This window comes from Drosophila montana, unplaced genomic scaffold (assembly GCF_035044405.1).
Source record: "Drosophila montana isolate Dmon_TW-CO22-7 unplaced genomic scaffold, ASM3504440v1 contig_2781_1, whole genome shotgun sequence".
In the NCBI taxonomy this organism is placed as follows: domain Eukaryota; kingdom Metazoa; phylum Arthropoda; class Insecta; order Diptera; family Drosophilidae; genus Drosophila; species Drosophila montana.
The window spans coordinates 21,241-48,929 of NW_026997652.1; the positions used below are offsets into that span (position 1 = coordinate 21,241).

At 44.5% G+C, this 27,689-nt stretch overlaps 4 protein-coding genes across 5 annotated transcripts; 2 read left to right on the forward strand and 2 right to left on the reverse strand.

The window, feature by feature from the left end:
• Nucleotides 1–15,355: 15,355 nt before the first annotated feature.
• On the forward strand, nt 15,356–15,921 carry LOC135429980 (uncharacterized). Its single transcript, XM_064684490.1, has 2 exons — nt 15,356–15,589; nt 15,655–15,921. Exons 1-2 carry the CDS (start codon nt 15,487–15,489, stop codon nt 15,819–15,821), a joined length of 270 nt encoding a protein of 89 aa, XP_064540560.1. The 5' UTR covers nt 15,356–15,486; the 3' UTR covers nt 15,822–15,921.
• A 20-nt stretch (nt 15,922–15,941) lies between these two features.
• On the reverse strand, nt 15,942–17,904 carry sni (SDR family oxidoreductase sniffer). The gene is made up of 3 exons (XM_064684489.1): nt 17,528–17,904; nt 16,645–16,696; nt 15,942–16,577 (listed from the first exon to the last, which is right to left on the reverse strand). Exons 1-3 carry the CDS (start codon nt 17,651–17,653, stop codon nt 16,012–16,014), a joined length of 744 nt encoding a protein of 247 aa, XP_064540559.1. The 5' UTR covers nt 17,654–17,904; the 3' UTR covers nt 15,942–16,011.
• Nucleotides 17,064–22,734, forward strand: Trxr1 (Thioredoxin reductase 1). Of its 2 annotated transcripts, none has more exons than XM_064684488.1 (4): nt 17,064–17,297; nt 20,921–21,263; nt 21,352–21,578; nt 21,645–22,734. In XM_064684488.1, exons 1-4 carry the CDS (start codon nt 17,276–17,278, stop codon nt 22,529–22,531), a joined length of 1,479 nt encoding a protein of 492 aa, XP_064540558.1. In that variant the 5' UTR covers nt 17,064–17,275; the 3' UTR covers nt 22,532–22,734. The 2 variants fall into 2 exon arrangements, with proteins under 2 accessions (XP_064540558.1, XP_064540557.1); XM_064684487.1 differs by lacking the exon at nt 17,064–17,297 and adding an exon at nt 18,291–18,848.
• Nucleotides 22,735–24,049: 1,315 nt separating this feature from the next.
• ND-75 (NADH dehydrogenase (ubiquinone) 75 kDa subunit) lies at nt 24,050–27,528 on the reverse strand. The gene is made up of 7 exons (XM_064684509.1): nt 27,381–27,528; nt 26,999–27,186; nt 26,597–26,928; nt 25,836–26,533; nt 25,444–25,775; nt 24,887–25,381; nt 24,050–24,817 (listed from the first exon to the last, which is right to left on the reverse strand). Exons 2-7 carry the CDS (start codon nt 27,179–27,181, stop codon nt 24,650–24,652), a joined length of 2,208 nt encoding a protein of 735 aa, XP_064540579.1. The 5' UTR covers nt 27,182–27,186; nt 27,381–27,528; the 3' UTR covers nt 24,050–24,649.
• Nucleotides 27,529–27,689: the final 161 nt, after the last annotated feature.

Genomic DNA, 27,689 nt, shown 5'->3' on the forward strand with positions numbered 1-27,689 from the left:
CACACACACACACACACACACACACGCACACACGCACACACATATGGCACACTCATGTGCGCTATTGGGGCTTTCAGAGTGCGTCAAAGCAAAACAAACGTCATAAGTGCAGTCGCTGCCCGCTGCCCGCTGCAGCCCGTCCACGACCACGCCCCAATCGACGCCCACGCCCAGGGCCAGACCCACGGCAAGTGTTGCCAGTGTTTGCGACCCCATTGGCCTTGCGCTCTACCTGACAGCAGTTTGACGCCGTTGCCGCCGCCGCCGCTCCGTGTGACCTATATAAGGTTACACGCGCACACACGCACACACACACACACACACGCGCACACACACAGAGAGACGCCTTGCATAGATGACGTGCAGGCTGCTGTGCATGGAGCTGGCTGCAGCTGGCGCAGTTTCAGGTGCGGGTACGGGCGCGGACGCAGCGGCAGCTCAACAACTTGCACTAGTTTCACTTTGCGTACGTCACTGAAAACCGGCGATGACGTCATTGACCATTGCCAGCTGCGACGCCAGCAGCGACGCCAGCAGCGACTGCGACGTCGGCAACAACAATGCCTTAGCCAAATGGCGGCTAATTGATGTCCAGCAAGGTTCGAGCCGCCATCAGTTGCAGTGCCTAATCCTGTAGCCCATTGAATCTTGCCACCTCCACCCTTTCAGCCCTTCCCCCTTCGACACGCTTGTGCGCACGAAGGTCGCTCTTGGCTTTTGTTTTCGACTGCATCCGATTTGAATTGAGTTTCGGTTTCGGATTCCTTTTTGGCGGTTTCTGACGTTAGCAGCTGGCATTTTGTGGCCCGTGCCCGGATTCGCCTTGAACTGCAGCACTTGCAGTTTTGTGAATGAAATTTGCGGCCAGCACGCGTCATCAATGGATTTGGTTCGCCGAACCACCACCACCCCCTCCCCCCCTCCTTCCACCCTCCCACCTTTTTAAGAGAGGCCGCTGGACATGGTCAGAGCACACGCACACAGTGCACAGTGAGCGTGCATGGAAAGATGGCCCCAGCTCCATGATGCACAAAATTAGCTGACAGGCGTCATCTGCTGGCATTGGCGTTTATTTTTGGAATTTGCCCGAAATAAAGAAGCAGAAAAATGCAGCTCGAGTTTGATGAAAATCATATATAGTATATACACATATATATAAATAAAGAAGTTATAGGAATAGATTTGTCAATTGAATGCATTCGTGACGATCGGATAACGAGCTGCTGCGAAAGACAGGCTTTTAAGGATTGCTACAGCTCGCTTTTAATGTCCCAAATAAGTTGCCATTTACTTAACCGTGTTCCATTCTATGTTCCATTTCTATTCCATGCATTGGATTTGATTCCATGTTCCTTTCAATGTTCGATAAGTGTTCCATTCTGTGTTTCATTTGAGGTTCCACTTTGTGTCCCATTCTATATTTCATTTTGTAATTCACCCAGGTTCCGTTCTTTGTTCCACATTTTCTTAACCGCATTGTGGCTGCATCCCATGTTCCATTCTATGTTCCATTTCGCCCTTTTCAATGGATTTACTTTGGATTTGATTCTATGCTACATGCTGTGTTCGATTAATGTTCCATTCTATGTTTCACTAAGTATATCATTTTATATTCCACTTTGTGTTCCATTCTATATTTCATTTTGTACTTCATCCAGGTTTCAGTTTCATTCCAATTTAATTTACACTTTGTGTTCCATTCTATATTTCACTTTCACATTCTATACTTTCACCCACGTTCCATTCTATGTTCTAGTGTACGAGTCTGTGATCCACTGAAGGATCCACTTTGTGTAGCATTCTAAATTTCACTTTATGCTTAACCACGTTCCATAACATCTTCTATTATGTGTCCAATTATATGTTCGATTCCATTTTGTCCCCTATTCTGTACATAACTTTGTCTCCCATTCTATGTTCCACTTTATCTTCTATGTTCCATGCAAGATTCGATAGGTGTTCCATTATGTATTTTACGTTGTGTTCCATTCTGAATTTCACATTCGTTTTCCAGTTTATGTTTCACTTGATGTTCCACTGTTTTGTATAATTGTATAATTCACGTTCCATTACATCATCCATTATGTGTTCCATTCTGTGTTCCATTCCTCTCTGTCTGCCCTTTGTGACTCTATGTTTCACTTTGTATTCCATATGATATTTCACTGAGAATTCTATTCTATGTTTCACATTGTGCTCCATTCCCATTTCCATTTCCCACTTGGTGTTCCGATCCACGTTCCGCTCTGTGTTCTATTCTCATATCCATTCTGTTTTCTACTCCATATAGCAGCTCATATTCTGCAGCACATTCCATTTTAGCTGTTCCTCTGTAATTAAGATTCCCGTCTTAAATCCCGTTCCATGTTCCATTTGTCACTTCTAAGCTTTAGATGGATTCTATGTTCCTATTTTTGTGAGTATTTTCAATCTTAGTATACAGCTCTTTAATGCTCCCAACGTAACTGTACCCAACACACCCGTTCCCGACTTAAATGTGGGCCAACATTTTTTTCAGGATTTAGTTTAAGACCCCTTGTGATAACAGCGGGAATTATTCTGAGAAATTGCAGGTAAACTGAGAGCGGCCAACTCAGCGCACACGACGGGCGGCTATTGTTTTGCATCGCAGCTTAACTGGAGCCCCCTTGAAATTGCAGGCAATTACTCGACTGTTATTGAAGAGCTTATTAAATTGCGAATTAGATACGATGCCAGCAATAATACATTCAAGTGCATTATGCTCGATACTTCAGCGCACTGAATTTATTTTTTATTATTTCATTTTTTCTCGCTTTTTTTTTGCTGACGCACAATACTCAGAATGATAAGCTTGTGCCTTCATTGTGCAAAGGGGAAATATTCTAGGAATTTTTCATAGAATCGCATTCTTTTTGTTAGCATTATTATTACGAACCCTGGACAAGTGAGTGGGATGAAAATCCATGGGAGCTTAAATGCAAAAATGCAGCTGCTCGCCGTGCAAAGGCTTTAAGCGATTTTCACATTATACAATACTTTATGAAATATGCTGGAATATTAAAACCAGACCGATTGCCAAGTTTTTGGAGACTCTGAAGCGCACCCAGCTAATTCATTTGCATAAGAAAAGAGAAAGCTTCCATGCTTAAACTTATTCGACTGTTTATTTCTATGGTACTTATTATAAGTTATAGTTGCCCAAATGTTGCTTCGATTTTGCTCAGATACAAACAGATTGTTATTCAATACAAAAACAAATAATATTTTAATTATCGACTGATTATTAGGCTGACAAAATATCAGGAGAATATCCCCAAGGCTAAGAGACCCCATAGGTATAATATGTATGTATTTATGTATATTCCCGGTCAACAGAGACAGCCCATAAATATATTTATTAAAGGCAAGGAATGTAAAATATATGCTCTATGCTTTTGCATACCAAGTGTTTATCCTTATCGTCCCATTTGCAATGCTTCGATATAAATCGATTTTAAGAATCGCTTTTTTGGCCTAACTCGCAGTTTAATAGAACTAAATACATTAAACTGGGTATATAGGTTCTTGTATAGCATAAAATATTTTACTTTTTTGATACTTCTTCTTTAACATTGGACAATTAAAAAGGCAGAGTCTTCTGCGTTGTTATATGTACACATTTGGTTGCCATATTGAAGCCCTGAAATTTTCATAAGGATCGGACTCTAGGCACCGAAGTTTTGCTGACAAAGACAGCTGTCAACACAAACATTGCCTAACGCATATCTCATTTATATAGAAATTTAAGAAAGAGCTGATTTGAAATCGATAACTATATGGATACCCACACATAGTCCGAGCTAAATTCGTCGGAGGACTAGGAGATGCCCTCAAACTTCTTCTACCAACACCAAATGCAGACAGATGGTCGGAGAGAAAGACGGACAGACGGACGTAAGTGGCTAGATCGATTCGGCTATTGATGCTGATCAAGAATATATATATATGTGTGTGTGTCTATATATATATATATATGTGTGTGTGTAAAAGATAGCTTGAGGAAGCTGCTCGAGCTGGGTTCTGGCTACCTCCCAGTCGGGCACCGCCAACCAGAGCACTCTCACTTAACGTTATTTTTGCTTAAAATTAAAATTAAATAAACGTCAATCTTTTGTCCGTAATTGAGTATATAAATAAATGGCAAACGATATACTGCAGATATACATATCTAATTGTGTGTGTGAAAGACAGCGTCTAATTTGACAAATGCGGCAAAGTAAAAATAGATTTTGGATTGCAAATCAGGTTGCCTGATGCCTGATGCACACGCGTTGACAATGCGCGGCAAGCCCAAACCCAATCACAAGCCCAATCACAAATCCAATCCCAGCCCGGAGGCCCCAATTCTTAGCGAGATGTGACGCATATGCAAATGCAATTCAAATTGACTGGCAATTGGCAGCTGTCGTTGGAGTAATCATTAGTCGGGCTGTGTGTGTGTGTGTGTGTTGTATGTGTGTGTGTGTGTCTGTTGTGTGTGTGAAGTTGCAGCATTCGCAAAAGTTGTGTTGCTGCTCGACTGGCGCTGACCCCGTTTGCGTATTTTTAGAGAGAAACGCACTAAAAATAAATTTGCGAAGGTCGTGGAGCATAAGCTGGGGCGGGTATGCCAGGCCGTATCAACAGCATGCCCCAGCTGCCAGTATAAGGTCAAAGTGTCAAATAGATGCATGTGTGCATGTGTGTGTGTGTGTGTGTGTGTGTGCGCCACGAAACTGTGGCAATGGTCAAACAGGTGTCGACGTCATCGCAGCCTGCAAGCTCCGGCTGGCCCGAAAGCAGCTCCACCTGCTCCAAGTGCTGCAAGCGCCAAGCGCCAAGCGCCAAGCATGTATTCGAGTATTATCATTCGCTGTCGCCAGCGACAAATGTCGTTGCCGCACCACGTTGCCGTATCACGTTGCCGCGCCACGTTGCCCCAACGCGTGCCACGCCGGGCCGCAGCTGGGGAAAGGGCTGGCAATTCAGCTAGTTTTGGCTAGTTTTAGCGGCACTTTTCTTTCAGATTTAGCTTTTAGCTTGTTCCAAATATGTTTTTATATATTTTTTAGAGCGTTTATTTTAGCTTTTAAATTTATTTTTCGTTTTTTTACATCTAGTTCAAAGCTAACAAAAAAAAAAAAATGTGAGGGCAACATTTTCGCATTGACAATAAGAGAAGAAATAAAAGGCAACATCGTCGAAGCCAGCGCGAGAGCCTTGCCAACTGCTTCAAGAAAATTTGCGCAAAAGTTGGCAGCACTTTGCCTGTTTCAGCTTCTTTTTGGCTAACTCTCTTTGCCTGTTTCAGCCATGTTCGGCCAGCTTTTCTTATAGATAACAGAAGAAATAAATGAATAAAAAGGCAAGCATTGCCCAAGACAGAGAGAAAGAGAGCGTTGCCAACTGTTGCAAACAACAACTACGGAAAAGTTGACAGCTCTTTGCCTGTTTCAGCTATTTTTTGCTAACCTTTAGTGAGCATAAGCATTTTCACAGAGATAGAAGAAGAAATCAATGAAATAAAGTGTCAAACCAGAGAATTCGAATTGCCAACTGCTTCAAAGAAAACTGCGTAAGGCTGGCATCACTTTGGCTTTATAGCTACTTTTGGCTAGCTTTTAGTGAGCATCAGCATTTTCTCATAGATAATAGACGATAAATTAAGCAGACATTGCCGAAGCCAGCGCAAAGGCGTTGCCAACTGCATCAAAGAAAAATGCGCAAGAGTAGGCAGCACTTTGTCTGTTTCAGCTCTTTTCGGCTAGCTCTCTCTTCGTCTGTTTCAGCTATTTTTGGCTAGCTTTTAGCAAGCATATGACTTTTCACAGAGATAGAAGAAATCAATGAAATAAAAAGTCGAACGTTGCCGAAGCCAGCGCGAAAGCGTTGCCAACTGCTTCAAAGAAAACTGCGCAAAAGTAGGCAGCACTCTGCCTGTTTCAGCTTCTTTTTGGCTAACTCTCTTTGCCTGTGCTGCTAGCTTTTTTGGAGCATAAGATTCGGCTTATTTTGTGCAACACTGGCGGGGGAGGGGGAAAGGAGCGCGCCAAGCATCGATTGGCTGTCTGCGGGATGCTGCTAACACAGTGACCTACTGGCGAGGCCGTCGCCGTCGCCGTCGCCGTCTCTGACGAAAGCGAAAGCGCGCGCACGAACTGAATTCGGCCTGTATTTTGTTGCTGTGCTCCGATGACGTCATAGCTGGCATTCATTCACAGGATATGAGGCGGCGCAGCCAAGGTGCGGCAAAAGCTAAGGCGAGCAGCAGGCGGCGGCAAGGGCGCCGGGCAGGCTGCAGCGGGCACAGAAGGCCGGGGCACATGAAACTTCATTGAGAAAAAGAGGCAGCAACAGAGGCAGCAGCAACAGAAGCAACAGAGGCAGCAGCAGCAGCAGCAGCAGCAGCAGCAGCAGCAGCAGCCAAGTCGCGGGCACTCGGCGCTGCAAAGGACACTCTGTGCGACAGCAGCGCTTTGCCGCGCTGCCGGCGTCGCTGCCAGCGTTGGGAAATCTGCTGGCGTCTGGGCACGCACGGGTTTACTTTTTAAGGCTGGCGCATTTGGTAACATCAGTCGGAAATTCGTCTCCAAACCAACCAGTTCGTCAATCTCTCTGACCACAGCCAACATTAGCCACAGAACATACAGAATAATATGTTCTTCTCTATTTTTTTTCCTGTTCTTCAATTTTTTTTTTGTACACACTTGTCATTTTTGTTGTTGTTGTTTGTTGCTGCCAGTGTTGATCAGTGTGAATCAGTGAATCGCCATCTGAGTAAGTTGATAACGAAATTGAAATTCCATTTGGTGTCCCTACAGGAAGCAGCTCGCGCTTCTGCCCTACGTACGAGTTCCACTAATCAAGTTTTGAGCGAATTAGAAATTTGAAAACTTGACACGTTGAGCTCGTCCGTGCGGCGGCAAACAAGCCACAAGAGCACATCGAACGATCAAGTGTATAAATAAATCAAAAATAAATAAGTGACAAACATTGTAAGTAAGCAAAAATTGTAAATTTCGAAATTCTTTGATTGTGCCAGAAATTGGCAAGTTTGTTTAAATAAAGATACAAATTTATGGCATATACTTACATATATAGATTTAAGAATTGGTAAGCGCAGCTTGCGGCGATCTTTTCCAGAATTGTGGCCCGTTCTCAAATACGTTTTCGCCACAATTTCAATAGCATACTTTGTGGCGCCAGCAACAAATCCTAAAACTTCAATACTATATATATATATATATTATCTCTTATTGGTAAATAAATTGTTTAGAATTATAAGCGATTAAAATATGACACAAAGCGATATAAATTACATTATTTATATAAATATAATAGTTAAGTGATTAATTTTATTTCTATCCGAAATGCAAGGCTGTGCAAAATGTCGACAATTGTTCAACCTTTTGCTGTTAGTTTCAACGTTGCTGATGAAATTGAGAATTGACCTTTTTTAGCCATCAAAAATGCTTAATACAGAGCATTTAGCTAGAAATATTAACTACATTTTGAGTTTAATTACTGCAAATATTATATATGACTTATTCTGGTGAAAAAATGTGGATCGTAAATGAAGAAAATTCGGAAACAGGGAGAAAATATACGGGGCATTTGCCAGTTATTAAAAATACAGGCAACTGGCGAAGCTGAAAAGATGGCGAGAATTTAACAATAAATCGCCAGTTTCTGAACTAACTCCAAAATATAGGCTTAGCTACTATCGTAAACAACTTATATTCAGCATAGTCCCTAAATATATCATTTGCTATTCGTGCAACATTTAGCTACTAGCTTTATATTTATATATAAATATATATTTGTATATACATAAATGCATTTGAAGTTGAAAAATCGTCAACCGAAAAACTTCTGACCCGCAGCCTTAAGTCATATTTATTCTTATATTGTGTATGTTTAACATAAACTCTTCTCTTAAACACAAGCCGTCTGTTTGCAAACAAATGTTGCATGCTTTCGGGCGCCAAGCACAGAGAACTCTAGGGTTATTAACAAAAAGCACTTTGCCAACAATTTTACGTACAGTTTTCAACACTTCGCTAAGCTACTTATAAATTTAAGAAAAAATATATAAAAATATGCGAAATATGCAAAAAGCGAAAATAAAAACTGTTGCATGCTTTTAGAGTTCAAAACAAACTCCAGAGGAACGGACGCGCACTTAATCACTTTCAATATAGTTTCTCGAAAATTTTTGCATAAAGCTGCTAAGCTACTTAAAAAGAGTGTTCGGTAATTTAAAAAAAAAAACAATAAAAATGGGGAAAAGCTGCGAAGTTTGCAAGGATTTAAAAATTGTTGCACGTTTTAAGGCCACAAAGCAAAGTGTGCTGCGGAGATTATCTCCAAAACACATTCGGTAAAGTTTGCTGCGTCAAGCTGCCAAGCTCATAATGAGTGTTGGGGAATTCAAGGGAAAAATGTGCAAATATTTTAATGAATTTGTACAAAAAATAAGTATTTAAGGCTCTTGGCCTTACAACTCTAGAGATATTCCCAAAAATGCATTTCTTACAATTTCACGAACATTTTCGCGAAAAGATAAATTAAACCCACAAAAAGTGTTGAATAACGTGGCAAAAAGATTAAATATTTATTAAATATTAAAGAAAATACCTGTTTACAGTTCGTAGAGTTGGAAACCAACTCTGGAGAAGTTCCTGAATCAAAATTAGCTAAAATTTCAGTGTAATTTTTGGTTAAATTGTCCCAAACAACTTATGAAGTGTTGAATAATGCCTCAAAACAAAACTTCAGAGATGTTCCCAAAAACTCTTTCGTTACAAATTCACAAACAAAAGATGGTGAGTAACACATAAAGAGTGTTGAATAATGTGGGAAAAAAGATTGAAAACTTGAAAATATAATAAAAAAGATAACTGTTTAAAGCTTGTAGAGTTCGAAACCAACTCTAGAGATGTTTCCCAAATAAATTTTTAGCTACAATTTCAAGGTAATTTTTGAGTTAAACTGTGCCAAACAAAAAAAGTGTTGAGTAATGTTAGAAAAACGATAAGAAGAAATATTGAAATAAATCATAAAATCTCTGAAGCCTCAAAGACAGCTCAAGAGATGTTCCCAAAATAACATTGATTGCAATTTGAAATTTGGCAAAAAACAGTGTTGAGTAATTTGGGAAATGATGCTGCAAAATTGAAGCGAAATGCTGAGCAGACCAAATTATGTGGTATAACTTCAGCCAAGCGATTTGCAGTGTTGCGGCCTGAGTTTATAGCATAAACCAAGTAATTGCCAACTATTTTAAGCGGGCAACGAGCCAAGCAGCGGGAGCAAGAAGCCGCAGCAAAAAGCGTTGCCTGCCAACAGGCGCCGCTGCTGCTGCTGCTGCTGCTGCTGCTGCTGCTGCTGGGAGTGTGCGTCTTGGTGTGCGTCTTGTGGCTGTGTGCCAGCAACATGTGACTCGCTGACAGAGGCCGTTTACCCGCCAAGCCTGCTGACGTCATTGTCATCGACGGCGGGCACGGCGCGAACAGCATCAGGGCCGGGGCCAGGCGCAGGTCAGGACCAGGCAGCACACTAACCCACTGCCGAGGCGAGTGCCAAAAAAGGCAAAACCAAAGCCAAGCCGAAGCCAACAGCCGAAGCCGCAAAAAGTCTGTGACGTCATCAAAGCGCTTGGCAGCCACTCGATGGGCTAGGAGGGGGACGTGAAGTGTGGGCTGCTGGCGAGCCCACAAAGCCAAATCCCAGTGTCCCAGTTTCGCAATTTCGCACTTTCGCAGTTTCCCACAGAAGCCAACTTGCCAAAAACGGCCGCTTTTGCTGATCCTTTGGGGCGCGTCTTGGCTGCAACAATTTGTTGCCGTTCCTGTCGCGCTTTTGTTGCACGCGTGTTGCATTGACGTCGTCCGTTTGCTTGCACTTGGCCTCGCAACCATTCTTCTTTCTCTCTGTATGCCGCCCATCCCCCGGCTGTGCCGAGCTGCAAAGGACACGGCTGACGTGCACGCGCAGCAGGACACTGAGCCACAACACCTCAACCAACCTTCAACACGAGGAGCTGTCCAAAACGGCAAGTAAAAATAAACCTCAACATGACAAAGTGACACAAGGTGCGTGTGTGTGTGTGTGTGGGTGTGTGTGTGGTTGCGTGTGCATTTTAATACCAAAATTGTTTATGAATATTGATTAAAATCGACAAGTTTTTAACTTCCAGTCAAGATGGAGAGAGAGAGAGAGAGAGAGAGAGCGAGCAGGCGAAATAGTTTGCGACAAAATGACTGCTCAAGTCGGGACTAGCTAATACCCTGTATCCAGTTCCGAATCGGGTATCCCCGACTGTGTACTAGCTATACACTGTTCCTAGTTTCCCTCCCTACATAGAGACACACACACAGACACAAACACGTGCTTGCGCTGCTTCTTGCCTTTGCTCGATTTATCAAGCAACGCGTTCCCGAGTAACTCCAGTAACTCCTGAAGTAACTCGAGTGTTTTTGGTCTGAACTTTCTGAAAGTTGCACCCTTTTAATATGGTAACCAAATGTGTTTGTTAGCCCAATGCAGATGGCTCTAGCATTCAAAATGGGATTTTTTCAAATTATCGTACTACGGGTTGGTGCTATTAAAAAAATTAACTGAACTATTCGAGAACCTACATGCATAGCTGGGCGTCTAGTTCTAGTTATAGTAATCTCCGCGAATTGCTTAAAAAGCCATGTTTCAAAATCGATACTTATCGATATTATGCAAGGAATGGAAATGAGAAATTTCAATATATTTATGTTGCAAATATATATATATATATATAAATGTATCGGATTTGAATAAAGAAAGTATTGCTTTCTTTAATGCGGTAGGCTTTGCTCTTCCAACAAGCTTGAGAGCGTTCGCGTGCTGTCTCGCAAGATTTGCTCTCAAATCAGCTCAATTGACGTACAGTCACGACAAAGCACTGCACTGTACAAAGTCTCAAGTCCTGCGCATTTTCCAACACTGGCTGGTTTTAACGAAATAATCAGCGCACTATGACGTAACGCAACTCTGACAAAATATATATATGTGTTTGTATATAGAGACTTGGTTGAATATAGGTATATATACAGACTTGGTTGGATCGACGACTCAGCTCGGTCGGAGTTGCATGCCTTGCAAACAACTAATATGCCCTTCTTGCTGGTAACAGGATATTGGAACAATAAAGAACGCCTTGTTCCCATAGAAGCCATATGATAGCCATATAGTTGTTCGATTTGATACGGTTTTGGAGCTGTGTTGGGGGAATAATAAAGCTCGTTATTATTCACACACGATCTTTCAAATGGTTCTGTATAAAATGACTGACAATATAATATCATATAGAAGAAAAAGGTAATTATTCAGTTTGTTTAAGAAACAAAGCTCACAGAAGAACCGAACAATTCTCCAGGATAAATCTCAATAAATATATGAGATGGCAGCCCGATTTTGACAGGATTTGCCTCGCATATAAGAATAATGCCTAAAATCGTAAGTGTCAAGTGTGCTGAAGATATCTTGAGGGCCCAGAAACTGTATTCATGCATGTCAAAATAAAGCTGTGCCTACAGAAATGAGGGGAACGGAGGAACGTTATCTTAAACATAAAAAAAAAAATAAATACAAGATATGACAAGATATGACACATATATATGGAATGACATAGATAAATGTAGAATGATATTACGATTAGATCTTTTAAACAAATTAAGTAAATATCTAGATTGCAAAATTCCATTCCACTTCATTTTCTCTCTCTCTCTTTTTCAATGGACTTTAAGCATAAAAAGAATTTGTTATAAAAACAAAATATAATTTAAGCAATTCAATTCGAAATCGATATTCCAGATATTTAATTTAAGCCCTAAATCAAGAAATAAATGTAAAATACAATTTTTATTTCCGTGTAATTGTCTTCTTATACGGAAGCCACATTCGTACTTGTTTTGAGTTTGAACCAGCTAACTGGATCTATTCGTGATATTCAAATAAAAAATATTATATTAAGAGCCCAAGTTAAGGAAAACAAACACACATAGGCACACACAGCACTTGTGCTTCCTCTTCTCCCCTGATCCATACATTGGGTCGGGCCCTAATATAGGGATAGAACGAGAGGCAACTAAAGCTTGAAGCTTGAAGCTGAACGAGATTTTGCGACTGCAGCTGCAAGAATTCTAAGCTGATTGCCGATATTTATCGATTTAAGAGAATCGGAGCCAACTATCGATCAACTTAAAATGGTAACTTAAGTTTTTAGGACGTCTTCATAAAGAGACGAATGCATGGACGGACAAATTGACGCATATCGAATATTACGTATACGTCAAGTGATACGTTTTCCCCTAGATAAGTTTCTTGGAAACCCCCCACGAAGTCCCGCTGGCAGACAGAAAACCATTAAAAAGCGATATCCCTACTGGAAGAATCGCTTTCATATTTTATATAATTTTCATTACTTATTTGTTCCCTCAGCAAATAAGCGTGGTATAATTTACCGGTGCTGCACCTGTGTTAACCGTTGCGTAAAAAGTCCAAATGAATTATCCGCCAGTTGATTACGGACGTCAGTTGAATAGATTTCTCGCATATCAAGGATTTTCATAATATATTTATCCTGACAACAAGAGCGAGCACACTCACACACACACACAGACAATCAAACGCAGCCGAGTGGAAAAGAGACAGCGCGAACGAATGTGTCAAAAACTGTGTGGCCAGTGAGCGTGTGTGTGAGTGACGCCTGCTTTGAAAATTATGGTTTCGCAAGAACAACAACAACAACAACAACAACAGGAACGCAAGCGAGCAGAAGAAGCAGCTGCTAAAGAAGAAGAAGCGAGCACAACAACAACAACAACACTCCACACCCCGCACCCCTGCTGGCCTCTTTGCCGCAGACAATCTGTCACTCGATACGCGCCATTTTCGCTAAGCACCGACTCTCTACTCTCCACCCCCGCCCCCTCTATTGTTGTGGTTGTTGTTGTTTCTTTAAGCTGCTGTCCGCTGCGTTACCTTGTTGAGATTCCCCACACGGGCAGAGAGGCCCCGTTATACGGGCGCAGCGCAGCGAAGCATTCCAAACGGCGATGCCATACAAGTGATCGGTACAGCTGCGGCGGGGAGGGGTAGCAGAGCTCTTCTGTATGTGTGCGTGCGTGTGCATGTGTGTGCATGTGTGCGGCTAAAGGTGTCGCTTGCATAGAACAATGTTATTTAATTTTACCGTTCTTTTTATGCATTTTGGCCTTTGTTTCTGTTTCTTTTGCCGTTGTTCTTTTTCTTTTTTATTTCGTTTGTGTTACGTGTTTTCTACAGATTCACCCGCTGGGCGTCCCCAATCTGAAGGTGGCTAAGCGCAAGCCACCCCGTTGGGCGGCATGCAAATGCAATGGGGCAACTGTGGCAAAGTGTGGCAAAGTGTGGCAAAGTGCTCTGCACATGGAGTTGCAATTGCATAGCTCGTGGCGGCATCATGTTTCTTAATCAACTTTGTGGCTGTAAAGAGTGGGCAGGGGGCGCTGGGCGGGGCTGCTTCTCACTAACCTGCCCCAATGATTTCAGTTTTCCTTTGTTGCTTCTTCCGCTGCGCTCTTCTTCACATATGTTGCATGTTCCTTATGTTGTTATTGCAGCATTTTTGATTTGCAGCAAATGTGCAATCGACCTGCGCCTAAAAGTAGGCAGCGACTTTTTGCCAACATCGCAGCTGACCCCGCCAGCCCCCTCGCAACGGCTGGTCAAGGCACAGCCAACAGCCGCACACTAAAACCGTCTAATAATATTACAAAGTTAGTTACAAGCACACACACACACACACACGCACACGCACGGACACACGCACACAAGCACGCACACACATGTAAGACTTCGCTGACGCTTGCCCGCTGTCCAGTGCGGTATGTGTGTGTGTGTGTGCATGTGTGCATATGTGTGTGTGTGTGGGCGTCTCCATGCGCTGACCAGCAGGTAGTTGAAAACTTGACAGCAGCGATGGCAACGGCAACTTTGTGGGGGATGCGACGCCAGCAGCAAAGCTGACGGCGCAGCCAACGTCAGCGGCGACAGCGACGCCGACGGCGACACCTGCAGCTATAAAAGCGGTACGACGGCCAGAACATTGTCTCAGTTAAATATTGTTAATTAAGCGACAACAGCGACGAGCAGCTCCAGCCAAAGCAAAGAGCAACAATTTTTGCAAAATATCATCAGAAAAAATATTTATTTTTTTGTGTGCATATAAAAAATAAGGATAAGCTGTATATATACATAACAAATTTTTTTTTTAAATAATTTTTTTTACTGTGCTAATCAAAAGTTTGAAGTTACCCAGAAATCCGGGAAATGGCCATGGAAATGCAATTTATGCAGAAATATTTTTGGAATCGTCTAATTGGCTAGCTTTCAATTTTAATTAGGATGATTTGCAGCAAAAGGGACCACTAGAATTATTTAAATTGAAAATCAATAGCCGCTGCGACTATTTAATTCAATGAACTGACAAATTGTCAAATGTAAAAACCAACAAAAACAAAATGAAAAGTAACACCAACAACCACGGCAGCCAAACTGGAGACTTAAATATTCAAACCTGGGATTTGGGAACCGAAACATATGTTGGACCCTGTGGCCCATCATTAATTCAGGCCTAAACTTGTAGAGGACAGGCCTCTTCCGAAAAGCAAAGCAGTCGATTTTTTCAAGTGTTACAGTGCAAGTGTGCAATATGATATTGATATATCATCTTGTTGGTATCTATATATAAATATATATATATATATATTTATATGGCATTCACGAGCGGTACTTATTGCAGCTGCTGGCCACTGCACAAGATTAGACTTAAGACTCTTGTGCGTGTGACAGCGGCTATTGTAAGAGACCAGAGAAACAGCAAATAGTTAACTATTTTTCTTATTACTAATATTATATTATAATAAATGTCTTGCATTGCAGTTTTTTGCTTTTTTTTTTCGTTAAAAGACACTTTAAAAAATAGAAATTTATCCCACCCCAAAAAATCCTCTGCACAACGAAGCCCTGCAAATGCATTCCAAATTTTGTTGCTATACAGAAAAAATAAAAGGTTTTCACTTTTTGTTGTTGTATAATTTATAGACAGCAGAAAAAAAAAACTATTCTTTTGGTATTCGTGAAGGGTTGCTAAATTGTAACGGTTCTTAATCAAATTAACGTGCAAAATTCAAAATTCAGTGCGCCTTCCAGCGCATACCCATGAAGTTGGCTGCGCGCAAATTGCGCACTCACCCAAAGTCTGCACGCAATTTTGCACTGACGTGAGGCTGGCTGCACGCAATTATTTCACTCACGTGAAGTTGGTTGCGCGCACATTTGATATATCGCTGATATTTATCGAAAACAATAATACAAATTTCAACACTTGACATTTTGGCTGTCCAGAACAGCTGGCAGAAAGCTACAAATAGGTAAATACGGTCGGCAAAATTTGCTCTAGTGACAGACATGACGCCGCCACCGCCACCACCACCAACAACGGCAACACAGCCCAAACAACAACCGCCCCCGCCAAAGGGCCAAAGCATTGCACCCACTGGCGCTTTTCCAGGTAAGCCCAGGCCAAGCAATTCTTGCGTTAAAGGCATTATAAGCGTATTCCTGTCGAACTGTTAGGTTCACTCACTCCCGGGTGGAACGACCCGCCGCCAGTTAGCGCAGACGGGACGGCCAGCGCTGGCAATCGTCGTCCCCGGCTTGATCTGCGCAAACGCGTGGCGTATCCCATGAATGGCAGCGAGAGCAATCCACAAGCAACGCAGCCGCCACCGCCGCCGCTTTGATGTGATCTGGAACAGCTCGAACCGCGACACTGGCACCAATGGCTGCCACGTCAGCTCTAGATGTAATCGCTCTTAATAACGCAAGCTTAATATTTTCAAAAATTCCAACAATAATTTACATAGATAGCAACAAAATATATATATATATACATATATACATGATATATGTAGCTCATTATGGTGTTTGCCTCTACCAGGGCAGCTGTTCGCCGTTGTACTGATAGAAACCGCCATTGTGCGACTCGTTCAGCTGGCAAATTGTCTTCACAATCTGCTCTGTGCTTGTGGTCACATCCAGTGGCGCATTGTTGCCGCCCATGTCAGTGCGCACCCAGCCGGGATGCAGGCTAACGCACAGTATCTTTTGTGGTGCCAAATCGATGCTCATCGACTTGGTGGCCGCATTCAGTGCCGCCTTGGAGGTGCGATATGGCAAGAGGCCGCCGTCTGTGTTCGCCTGTATGGAGCCCAGAATGGAGCTCATATTGATAATGGCAGCACGCTTCACGCTAAGGGATACGTTCTCGTTGACCTCCGAAGCCTGCTTTAGCAGCGGCAAACAGGCCTTGGCCAGCATAACAGGCACCACGGTATTTGTTTGCAGCGTATCGATCAGATCCTGCTGCCTTGTGGCACCAAAGCGCACAGACTTGGGAGCAATGCCAGCATTATTGAAGAGCACATTGAGACCGGCATCTTTGGTCACCTCGGAGATTTTGCCAACTAGCTTGTCGTATTCCTCAAAGTTTCTCAAATCTGTTGAAAAGCAGTGTTGATGTTAGATCTCAGCTAAATTAAAGCAAGCAAGTGTGCTTTTACATACCAATCTCAACTATATGTATATTCGAATGCTCCTTCGCCAGTTTAGTGAGCTCCTGCAAGGCAAAACAATTACAATTTGTACGTCGTCAAAAAGACTGTTTTTCAAATGTGGCGCCAAGCACATGCACAGCTAACTTCAAGTGTGCAATAAAGTATCGATATATTTTTTGTTTGTTGCGATACATTGAAACTATCACTGGAAAAAGTGCTGCAAAAGCCGTACAAAAGTAGCGCCAAGTTTGCGCAGAGCGGCATCGTCGGCGTCGGTGCGTGCGCAAAAAAGCACCGATTTACAATTTCTTGCGATACATCGATAGATTGTGCTTTCCATAACTGGAAAACGAGCAGCAGCAAAAGCCGAGCCAAAGCATCGAACCGAAAGCGTAAAAGCAATTGCAAAAAGTTTACCGCTTATTTCGCATTTGCGTTCGCTGGCGAGAGTGTTGCGCAGGGATAGCTAGTTAACTGTCATTTCGACAAAATCGAGTTTGTTATTTTTTTTGTTAATTGCCATTTAAAGTGACCGTGCAAAGTGTGTTCATCTTCAGTCTAACTGAATAAATTTGTTGAATATTTGGAAGCAAGTTCTGATCCTGTTTTTTAGCCTAAAACACTTGCCAAGACTGCAAAACATGGCGCCCGTAGACGGTAAAGGTGAGTAACAGAAGTGATGCCACACACAAGACAAGAATATTTGTTTCTGTCTCGCTCGCGTTACGGGTTATATTGTTATTGCTGTTCTTGCTGTTCTTGCTGTTGTTGTTGTGGCTTTTGCCACTTATAATTATTCGCGTAGTTTCGATGTAGATGTCGGTGATACTCTTTAACAACTGACCCTGTGCATGAGTCACCCGTTGGTGACATGACTAGACAAAACTACTTACTGTGGCCTGCTCCAGGTTGCGGCATGTGGTAAATAGATGCTGCGGCGGCTCCGGCAGTGCGTTCAAAGCCTTCACCAGGCCCAGACCCAGTCCGCGATTACAGCCCGTTATTAAAATCGAGTTCATTTTGTCAAATTGTTTTTGCTTTCTGTTAAAGAAATCTAATCGGGTATTTGCACTTAAGATGAGGCAACAGGCACAATAAAATGTTGAAGCTTTATAACTGACACAAACGGCGTAAACTGGCTGCTCCACGAGGCGCTGCCTTGGCTACACTGCTTTTAGTTGCGTTTATCGCCTAACGTCAACACTTTGCGCACTCTTTATTTTTTATAACCAATAGACAAGCGCTTCCACATAGCGGCCGGTGGCGAAGGCAGCTGGTAGAGTTGCCAGCTGCACGCAAAGGAAGCATAAATGGCTGAAAAGAGTGCCAGCTTATTAGGCTGTACGGCAACCCTGACGAGGGCAGCCAACTGTTGCTCTTTCCAGTCGTTGTATTTATGCAAGTTATGCTAATTAATGTTTTTACTTTATGTTTGCAAAGGCTAATGAGACAGCTCGGCGACCCTATAACTGCCGCCATCTACATTGAATTCTCTTTTCAACGCGCATTCGCATACAACAGCTCTGCCGCTGTTACGTGGTGAGCGTCGCTGCCCACACTTTCCAATCATTCCAAGCACCGAGCAGCCGCCTGACGACGACGTCGCTCTTTTCATTCTTTTTGTCTTCTCCTGTGTCCGCGATTTCGCCAACAAAAACTAAAACTTTGTTAAGATCGCGCAGCGCAATAAACAACTTGAGAATTTCGCCATAGCTTAAAATTTGAGCTACAGCTACCAAGTACCTAGCTAGTGCATCGAGGGGAAGCGTGCTTCAACGTACACACATATATAAGGCGATTATAGATACGTATACAACATGTCGCTTACATTGTGGAATTCGAGATTTTCAGTAACGCTGGTGCGCCAGCAGGCGACGATTTTTATGTCGAGTGCGACAAAAACAATCGCTGCAAATAGTTTACACTACACGTTCAATAACAATTCCCAACCACAACACCAAATACAAAACCAACAACAACGAAGATACCTAACAACAGTAATGAAGCCAGTCAACACAGCCTTGCCTGACAAGGGGACTAGACGCACTTCGCAATCGGGTAACCGCAATCCTGGTAAAACATTGACACAGGGCCGCAACTCCCTCGATAGCTCGACCAGTGATTCCGGCATAAATGTGCCGCCCTTTAATCACCCCCACTGCGATAGGCAGGCCATGTACCAGCAGCCCGTGCGAAAGGTTAAGCCACTACGAGGTAAGCCAATACCACCGAAGCCCCAAAAGATTTGCAACTCTGCTGGTGATCACCGTCTTTCCAACCAGTTGGCAACGCCATCAAATGAAATGGCCGCTTTTATAGTCTTGTATGCTTATAATTACACTCTGCTGCTGCTGCTCTCTCTCCCGCTCGCTCTCACACACACACATATCCATTGTATTTATGAATTTATTATACAATAACTGTTAAGCGCCCCGCGCCGCTACGCACGTACGTTATCGAACGTGAATCGATTATTTGCCGGGCGTCGTTACCATTGGCTAAAATTTGTTATTATTTTGTGCACAGTCACGATCATGCAAGTGAAGGGTTTTTTGCAGCGAAGGGCGGCTTGAGGGTATATTTGGTAACAACTTTCTAACTCGAGTAATTTTATCGCCAGTTCATCTCGCTTCGGTATTTCACAAGATGCAACAAACTCGACATTTGCCCGCTGATAGCTGGGAATGTTCGAGAATATCTTGAGATATTTTGCAAGCACATCCTCAATGCACATACCGATTACGTCATCATGATTATCATTATCATCATCCTCATTAACACATCGTCATCGTGAATGTATCGAACTGCTGCTGCAATCGTGACTTGTTCTATGCCCTTACATTAGGTTCGCACCGTACAAGTTGACCAGTTTGTGACGCAATCAGTTGAGGGCTGTGGGGGGGTGGGGTGGGGTGACATTGTGACTGACTGGCAACGATAACTATGTAGTTATTTTATCAGCAGCACGTAATGACCCCCTTCCCCCCCCCCCCTCCCACCATCCCACGTACCACAATTAATTAGCTTTAGTATGTGGTTGCCTATTATATATTGTTCTAATGTTAATAAGCCTACGCTTAAACTCGATAAATGCTGTTCAATAGATGTCTATACACTATATATGGACATACATATTCATATTCATATTCATATTCACTGCGATCGGCATTGATTCGATTTCATTAAAACGCTTCGATAATCTTTGGATTTTATTATTTCCTCAATTCGGTATTCGAACAGCTTATGCTTATCAGAACGGTTCCGCTCCAATTGGACTTTTGGCTCAGCAATTGAATGGATGATTTGTATTTTTAGATATTTCTAATTTCTACAACGTCATTCCGGGTTTTATCATGTGGAAATTGCAACACTTTCAAATAATTCGGAAAAGCATTAAATCGTCCTACAATATGATATAGTTGAAATTTAATTTTATGCATTTCAATTATGTGCTTTATCATGAAGATAATAATGCCATGTACATGACATTGGCACAGTTGGATGAAAATCGAGCTTATGCATGAACACGACAATTGTTTTCTTTTGATTAGCTTACATTATCAGGAAACATATATTTATAGGCATCATTAATTTTTATTGTAATCAATGAATTTGAGAAGGTCTTCGGCCTGATATAATATCTGTCGTATGTTTGCAAAGGCCGCGAAACCTGCAGCCATTTTTCCTATTAGTTAACATAATTCGTCAGATTAATATATCGATAAACTGTTAATCGATAGAGAGATCCTGGTGTGCTCTTAAGCTTATTGCATATCAACTGGCTGGCGCCCTTTGCCTGTCTGGCAACCCTGCCTCACCACACCCCCCCCCCCCCCCACCCCACCCTTCCAATTTGAAACGGTTTATTCGTAGCCATGGCAAACGTATTGGATCCAAAGCAAACCGCGCGTCAAGGCGGGGCTTGCGATGATTGCTCCACTTTGATTTGCACGGCGGTGACACACATGTGCATAATTAATAAGCGGGACAACAACAACAGCAAAAAACACAGGCTTCTGTGCTGAAGCAGCAATTGCCGGGCAAATGCATCTATTTGAATTTGTGCCCGCCTCACTCGCGGATAAGCAGCCCGCCGAGGGGCGCAGCATATATCGTTCCGCATATATGGACATACGACTTCGGAAAACGAAACAGCAGCAGCAGCCCGCCAAGGGGAAGCTGCCACGGGGTATCAACTGCCAACTGCCCCAAATACACACACACACACACTTCCTACGGAATCATTCCATGTGCAGGTTTTTTAATGTTCGCTCTTTGATTTGCAGGTAACTACGATTATGATCTGGTTGTCATTGGCGGCGGTTCTGGTGGCCTGTCCTGCGCCAAGGAGGCCGTGGCGCATGGAGCACGTGTTGCCTGCTTGGATTTCGTGAAGCCAACACCAATTGGCACCAAATGGGGCGTCGGCGGCACCTGCGTCAATGTCGGCTGCATACCAAAGAAGCTCATGCATCAGGCCTCCCTGCTGGGCGAAGCCGTGCACGAGGCAGCCGCCTACGGCTGGAATGTCGATGATAAAATCAAGCCCGATTGGAACAAGCTCGTCTCCTCCGTGCAGAATCACATCAAGTCCGTCAACTGGGTGACACGCGTCGATCTGCGCGACAAGTAAGTGACCGCGACCGCGACCCAAACAGATGGCCACATCAATCGAAGCTTTATTTAATGCCATTCATGCTCTTTGCTCCCTTTGCAGAAAAGTCGAGTACATCAATGGCCTGGGCTCATTCGTGGATCCGCACACGCTGTCCGCCAAGCTGAAGAGCGGCGACCGCACGATTACCGCTCAAACCTTTGTGATTGCCGTCGGCGGTCGTCCACGTTATCCGAATATACCCGGCGCCGTGGAGTATGGTATCACCAGCGACGATCTTTTCAGTCTGGAGCGTGAGCCCGGCAAGACCCTCGTCGTCGGCGCTGGCTGTAAGTGCCTCCTGATCTTAGTTCTTGATTTTGTGCTTTATAGCTAACCTTTTCTGTTCCTCTCAGACATTGGCTTGGAGTGCGCCGGCTTCCTGAAGGGTCTCGGCTACGAGCCCACTGTGATGGTGCGTTCGATTGTGCTGCGCGGCTTTGATCAGCAAATGGCCAATTTGGTGGCCGCCTCCATGGAGGAGCGTGGCATTCCGTTCTTGCGCAAAACTGTACCGCTGTCCGTCGAGAAGCAATCGGACGGCCGACTGCTGGTCAAGTACGAGAACACGGAGACCGGCGAGGTCGAAAGCGATGTATTCGATACGGTCCTCTGGGCCATCGGGCGCAAGGGTCTGGTCGAAGATCTGAATCTGCACAATGCCGGTGTGCTCGCGCACAAGGACAAGATTCAGGTGGACTGCGAGGAGACAACCAATGTCCCGCATATTTATGCTGTCGGTGATATTATCTATGGCAAGCCCGAGCTAACGCCCGTCGCTGTCCTAGCCGGCCGTCTGCTGGCTCGTCGCCTCTACGCCGACTCGGATCTGCGCATGGATTACGCCGATGTGGCCACCACAGTGTTCACACCGCTGGAGTATGCCTGCGTCGGCCTGAGCGAAGAGGATGCCGTCAAAGCGTACGGTGCCGAAGAGATTGAGGTATTCCACGGCTATTACAAGCCCACGGAGTTCTTCATACCACAGAAGAGCGTGCGCTATTGCTATGTGAAGGCTGTTGCCCAGCGCAGCGGCGATCAGCGCGTCTATGGCCTGCACTATTTGGGACCGGTCGCCGGTGAGGTAATACAGGGCTTTGCCGCTGCCCTCAAGTCGGGCCTGACCATACCCACGCTGATGAACACCGTGGGCATTCATCCGACCACCGCCGAGGAGTTTACACGTCTCAGCATCACCAAGCGTTCCGGCCTCGATCCAACGCCCGCCAGCTGCTGCAGCTAAATGGAGTGCTCCATCACAATGTATTTGCCCCCCAATTCACACACACACACACACACACGCTAACATCTGGTTGGGCCAACGAATTTGAGAGTTGTTGCCGCTTCAAAGCGATAAAAGTTCAAGTTTTAATTTAGTTTCGATAGTAGCACACACACACACACCAACACACACACAATAGCTCAGCCGACCCACAGACGGGCAGACGGGGCACTTTTTTTTAGGGAGGGGGGGAAGGGCCTCTTGACTTTAGTCGAACTGAAGCTCTTACGAGATACCCAAAAGCCCCCAAAATTTGCCTGGCAGCGGCCTCTGTGCGGCATGCATCCAAAATTACGAAATTATGTTATGAATGAAAATTATGTATGAAAATTATTATGAATGATGATTAAATAATAATAAATAAATCTGTAATTTTACGGTTAACAAAAAAATTAAAACATAAAAAAAAGCAAATATAAGCTTTACATTCACATGCGAAACGATTGTCGTGTATTATTGTGAATGATTGATGAATGACGCACGGCTAGAGCTACAAATCCGAAGACCATGTCGTCCGTATTGGAGTCTTTTAATTTTTTGGTGAACGAGGGAAGGTTTCCAAAAGGTCCTCCTTATACTATGCGAGAACCAACATATCGATTTAGGTATTTGCAGCTCTAAGCTCTGATAAGAAACAGGATGGCCTCATCGATATTTATCGGTCTCGTGGAAAAGCAGCAAGTTATCGATGACTTGAAATGAAATCGATCAGTCTTTGAGTCTCAGAGCTACGCACAAACAGACTGATGGCTAGATCGGGACGCAGCTCGTTGATGCCGATCAAGAATATATGTCTGAAGGCCGAGACAAAGTCGTCCAGTTATAGATTCTCTTACAGTTTTTGGGTAAACGAGGAAAGGTTTCGAAAAAGTCCATATTGCGGGGCTGCTTATACTATACGAGAGCCGAAATATCAAATTAGGTATCTACAAGCGCCAAGCTCCGTGGTGTGATAAGAAACAGGATGTCCTCGTCGATATTTATCGATTTCCCGAAGAAGAAAAAATGATGTTATCGATGACCTGAAATAAAATCGATCTAGTCTTTGAGATCGACGCGTTTATCGTTGCGGACAAACAGACAGATGGCAAGAACATATTTAGTTAATTTATACAGATGTATGCTGAATAAAAAAGAATACTAATGAATCTCTAATTAAAGGCAATTCAAACCCAACTGGTTAAGATACTATTCGTATATCCCCCGTGGATCCAATACGGCATAAGAATGTCGGATATACGAACTGAAATAAATACGATTTGGCACTAGAAAAACGAAACAAGATTTACATAATCCAATTTCGTATATTCAACTTGGTTTTCAAAGCAAAATCAAATTGAATATTTCGTATGCCTTTTGCTTTCATCACGAATTCAATCAGCATATATATACCCTACTTCCATATATGTATGTATATATATATGTTATGTCATGTCAGCTCCCTCTTAAAAAGCATAAAAACTCACCCCAACGGGATCCTTAAAGTGTATGATATTTATATTGTATATATAAGTATATTTGAAATGTAGCTTTTCGCTAATTGGCAACCGATTAGAAGAGTGCAAGGGCTGAGCACAAGAACGAGAAGTCTATATAATTAAAGTGTTTAGTTTATAGTAGCTCGAATCTACGCGGTCTACATTATAATAACTCTTATGTGCATATACAATATATCGCGCAATTTTACTATATATTTCACGTTTCACGTTTATTTTGTGGTTCTGTTGGGTTTATCCTTTTCCTATTTGCGAATTGTTTAGTTTGTTTCTTTTCCAACAAGTTCAATGACATTTACAAACTGCTCAGCGCGCCCCGCCCCCTGCACAATTGTTTTAATTCCATTTTCTTTCTTTCTTTCTTTTTTTGTCTTCGTAGCATCTTTTGCAGTCGCTTCCGTTTCCGCTTGCTGCTCCCCAACGCTGCTCGCTGCTGGCCAGGATTTGAGTATTCGGCAATAATCGAAGAGCAAAAAGTGTTTGGATAAGCATTTAAAAAAAAATAAAATCAAAAAAACAACATTAATTATTTAGGATTTATGTTATAGGCCACATCAGATCGAAATTGGGGCGCGGCCGCCGTTTAGATGGCCGCACACTGCTTGGCCGCCTCGTCCTGCCGCTGCTGCTTGTTGACCGCCGATATGCACTTGGCCATGGTGGGCGAGGCGCGCGAAATGGCATCGGTCATGAAATAGTCGCGCAGTTCCTTTTGCTTCACATCGATGGGCGTGCCGCTGATGGATTTGCTCTGTAAATGATGGCAGACAAATTGGTTTAGTTGCGATTCGTTTTGGCACGGAATTTGATTGGTACTCACGGGTGTGGCCTGGGCGCTCGCCTCGCTGCCGCCCGTCGGCTGTAGTTGGCCGTAACGCGTTAGATGTGGCGCAATATTGTCGAGACGCGAGCGCAGCTCGTCGAGCGTGTCGTAGGGCAAGGGTGTGCCGACCACCTCGGAGAGAGCGCGCAGGATTTTCCAATCCTCGCGTGCCATGCCCGGCGGCGAGACGCCCGGATGTGTCTGCTGTGACCTGCCCTCCGTGTTGACATAGGTCGCCTGCTTCTCGGTGTACGCGGCGCCGGGCAGCACAGCGTCCGCAATGGACGCACCATTGTCACCATGCGAACCAATATACACAACGAAACAGTCGTTTGGCAGCTGTTCGCGCGTTATCTTGCCGGCATCGGCGTTCAGCAGAAACAGCACCTTGGGCTGTGACTGTAATGCGCGCTGCACGCCCGGCTGGTAGCCCACATCGAAGGCGCCCACCTGCGCGGCGCTGTTGTGCAGGACATTGAAGGGATTCCAATCCTGCAACAGAATTACACAAATGTTTAACGCTTGCGACTCGAACATGGCCGCCGACTACTCACAGGCTTCTTGAGCTTCTGACAGTACTCGGAGATGGTGGCATGTATGGCAGCGCCATCGGGACGCTCCAGCACATCGACGCCAATGATAATGGCCGGCTTCTTGGCGCCCTCGAGCACCTTGGAGAAGGCATGCGAGCCGCTGCACACGTCCTTGATCAGGCTGGCGTCCGAGCCCAAATTGTCGTGCTGATAGGACAGATCGATTTTGGGTCCAATCGAGGCAATCTGCAGCTCGTTGTGAACGTAGGCCTTGCGCAGGCGCGTGTTGACCAGCGGCGCCTCGTAGCGCGGATTGGTGCCCACCAGCAGCACAGCATCGGCCTGCTCTAGGCCTAAAACGCAAACGCAAAACGTAAATACATGTGAAAGCAGGAAATGGCAAAAACACCTACCTGCAATGGTGCTGTTCAGCAGATAGCTGGAGCGCACATCGATGCCGCTGCCCTTGATGAAGTCCTGTTCGGTGACCAGTTGGTTGCCGTCCAACCGATTGATCAGATCCTTGAGTGCAACCATCGCCTCCACATCGGCCAGTTGACCGGCAACGCCAGCAATCTGGCCGTTGGCCTTCTTCAGCGCCTTGGCCACGCTGATGAGCGCGCCCTCCCATTCCACGGCCTGCAGCTCGCCGTTGGGCATACGCACCATGGGCGCCACCAGACGCTGACGCTTCAGGCCGTCGCAGGCGAAGCGCGACTTGTCCGCCAGCCACTCCTCGTTGACGTCCTCGTTCTCTCGTGGCAGGATGCGCAACACCTCGTTGGTGCGTGTGCTCACCACGATATTGCTGCCGACGGCGTCGAGCACATCGATGCTGTCCACCTTGCGTATCTCCCAGGGGCGTGCAACAAAGCTGTAGGGTTTGTTAGTGAGCGCCCCGACGGGGCACAGATCGATCACATTGCCCGACAGCTCGGTGAGAAAGAGCTTCTCCACGTAGGTGCCAATTTGCATATCATTGCCGCGTCCAGTTGTGCCCAAATCATCGACGCCAGCAATTTCAGAGGCGAAGCGCACACAGCGGGTGCAGTGAATGCAGCGCGTCATCACTGTCTTGACCAGCGGGCCGATGTCCTTGTCCTCCACAGCACTAAAAGGCGAGCAGAGCAGAGTAAAGAGCATGGATTATATTTAGAGCTGTGAACGAGCTTACCGCTTGCCCGTGTAGTTGATGTCCGTGAAACGTGATCGATCGGAGCCAAAGGCCATGGCCTGATCCTGCAGATCGCACTCACCGCCCTGATCGCAAATGGGGCAATCGAGCGGATGATTCATGAGCAGAAACTCCATGACGCCCTCGCGCGCCTTGCGGGTCAAATCGGAATTGGTCTTGATGCGCCAGCCCTTCATCACGGGCATGGCACAGGCGGCGACTGGCTTGGGGCTCTTCTCCACCTCCACCAGGCACATGCGGCAATTGCCAGCCACGGCCAAGCGTTCGTGATAGCAGAAGCGTGGAATCTCAACGCCCACCTCAGCCGCAGCCTGCACGTTTAGAGTGGAGTGGAGTGTGCTCTTTGGTATTTATTTGAAAGCTAAGCTCAAGTGTGCTCACCTGGAGCACTGTGGTGCCTGGCAGAACCATCACGGGTATATCATCGACAAAGACTTCGATCTTCTCGGGCGCCTTGGCCGGCGTTTGGGCCATGATCGCGCTGGTGCGGACCGCTCGGCTGGCGATTTGGTGTGTGGGTGAGCCGAGCGCGCCCAGCGCCTTCACAAGCGGTGCACGTATCATATTTTCTGCAACAAATCAATACACAAACAACAAATTGGCAACAACATTCAATTTACGGGCAATTACATAAGTTGCAAGCGCAGGCCGAGCAGACACTTTCTCGGCCATTTATCGATTTGTGGCAGCCTCGCCTTTGCTCGCCAAGCCGAGCGCTTACCAGTTAAATAAAATCGCAAGTGCCAGCGTAAACAAAACTTACCGATATGCTAGAAAATATTTAGCAGCGCTACAAATAAATTTTAATGCCGAGCAGACAACTTTTTTTTATCGCTTTTGACAGTCGCAGTGTAACAGCGGACAGGGTTGCCAGCTCTTTGTTTGACAGCTGACTTAATGCGCGGCGCATTCAAATGGCAAATATCTAGTAGTATGCTGTTCACAGTGGATAAGAACAATGGCCAAGCAAAAGTTTAAGAAAGCACTACACAACTACAATACAATAATATTCAAGTGAGAAGTAGCTTATTTCCAATTAGCGATATTGAAACCTAGTGTACATATATTTGTT

What these genes read in the sequence shown, in the direction of transcription:
- ND-75 (XM_064684509.1), bottom strand. Translation starts at nt 27,181, where the DNA reads ATGATACGTGCACCGCTTGTGAAGGCGCTGGGCGCGCTCGGCTCACCC. An exon ending in ATCAACTACACGGGCAAGCG is followed by an intron (nt 26,534 to 26,596) that starts GTAAGCTCGTTC and finishes CTCGCCTTTTAG; the next exon opens with TGCTGTGGAGGACAAGGACA. An exon ending in GTCAGAAGCTCAAGAAGCCT is followed by an intron (nt 25,382 to 25,443) that starts GTGAGTAGTCGG and finishes ATTCTGTTGCAG; the next exon opens with GATTGGAATCCCTTCAATGT.
- Trxr1 (XM_064684487.1), top strand. Translation starts at nt 18,452, where the DNA reads ATGTCGCTTACATTGTGGAATTCGAGATTTTCAGTAACGCTGGTGCGC. An exon ending in CGCGTCGATCTGCGCGACAA is followed by an intron (nt 21,264 to 21,351) that starts GTAAGTGACCGC and finishes CTCCCTTTGCAG; the next exon opens with AAAAGTCGAGTACATCAATG. An exon ending in CCTCGTCGTCGGCGCTGGCT is followed by an intron (nt 21,579 to 21,644) that starts GTAAGTGCCTCC and finishes TGTTCCTCTCAG; the next exon opens with ACATTGGCTTGGAGTGCGCC.
- sni (XM_064684489.1), bottom strand. Translation starts at nt 17,653, where the DNA reads ATGAACTCGATTTTAATAACGGGCTGTAATCGCGGACTGGGTCTGGGC. An exon ending in GCAACCTGGAGCAGGCCACA is followed by an intron (nt 16,697 to 17,527) that starts GTAAGTAGTTTT and finishes TTTGCCTTGCAG; the next exon opens with GAGCTCACTAAACTGGCGAA. An exon ending in TATACATATAGTTGAGATTG is followed by an intron (nt 16,578 to 16,644) that starts GTATGTAAAAGC and finishes GCTTTTCAACAG; the next exon opens with ATTTGAGAAACTTTGAGGAA.
- LOC135429980 (XM_064684490.1), top strand. Translation starts at nt 15,487, where the DNA reads ATGACGCCGCCACCGCCACCACCACCAACAACGGCAACACAGCCCAAA. An exon ending in ACCCACTGGCGCTTTTCCAG is followed by an intron (nt 15,590 to 15,654) that starts GTAAGCCCAGGC and finishes TCGAACTGTTAG; the next exon opens with GTTCACTCACTCCCGGGTGG.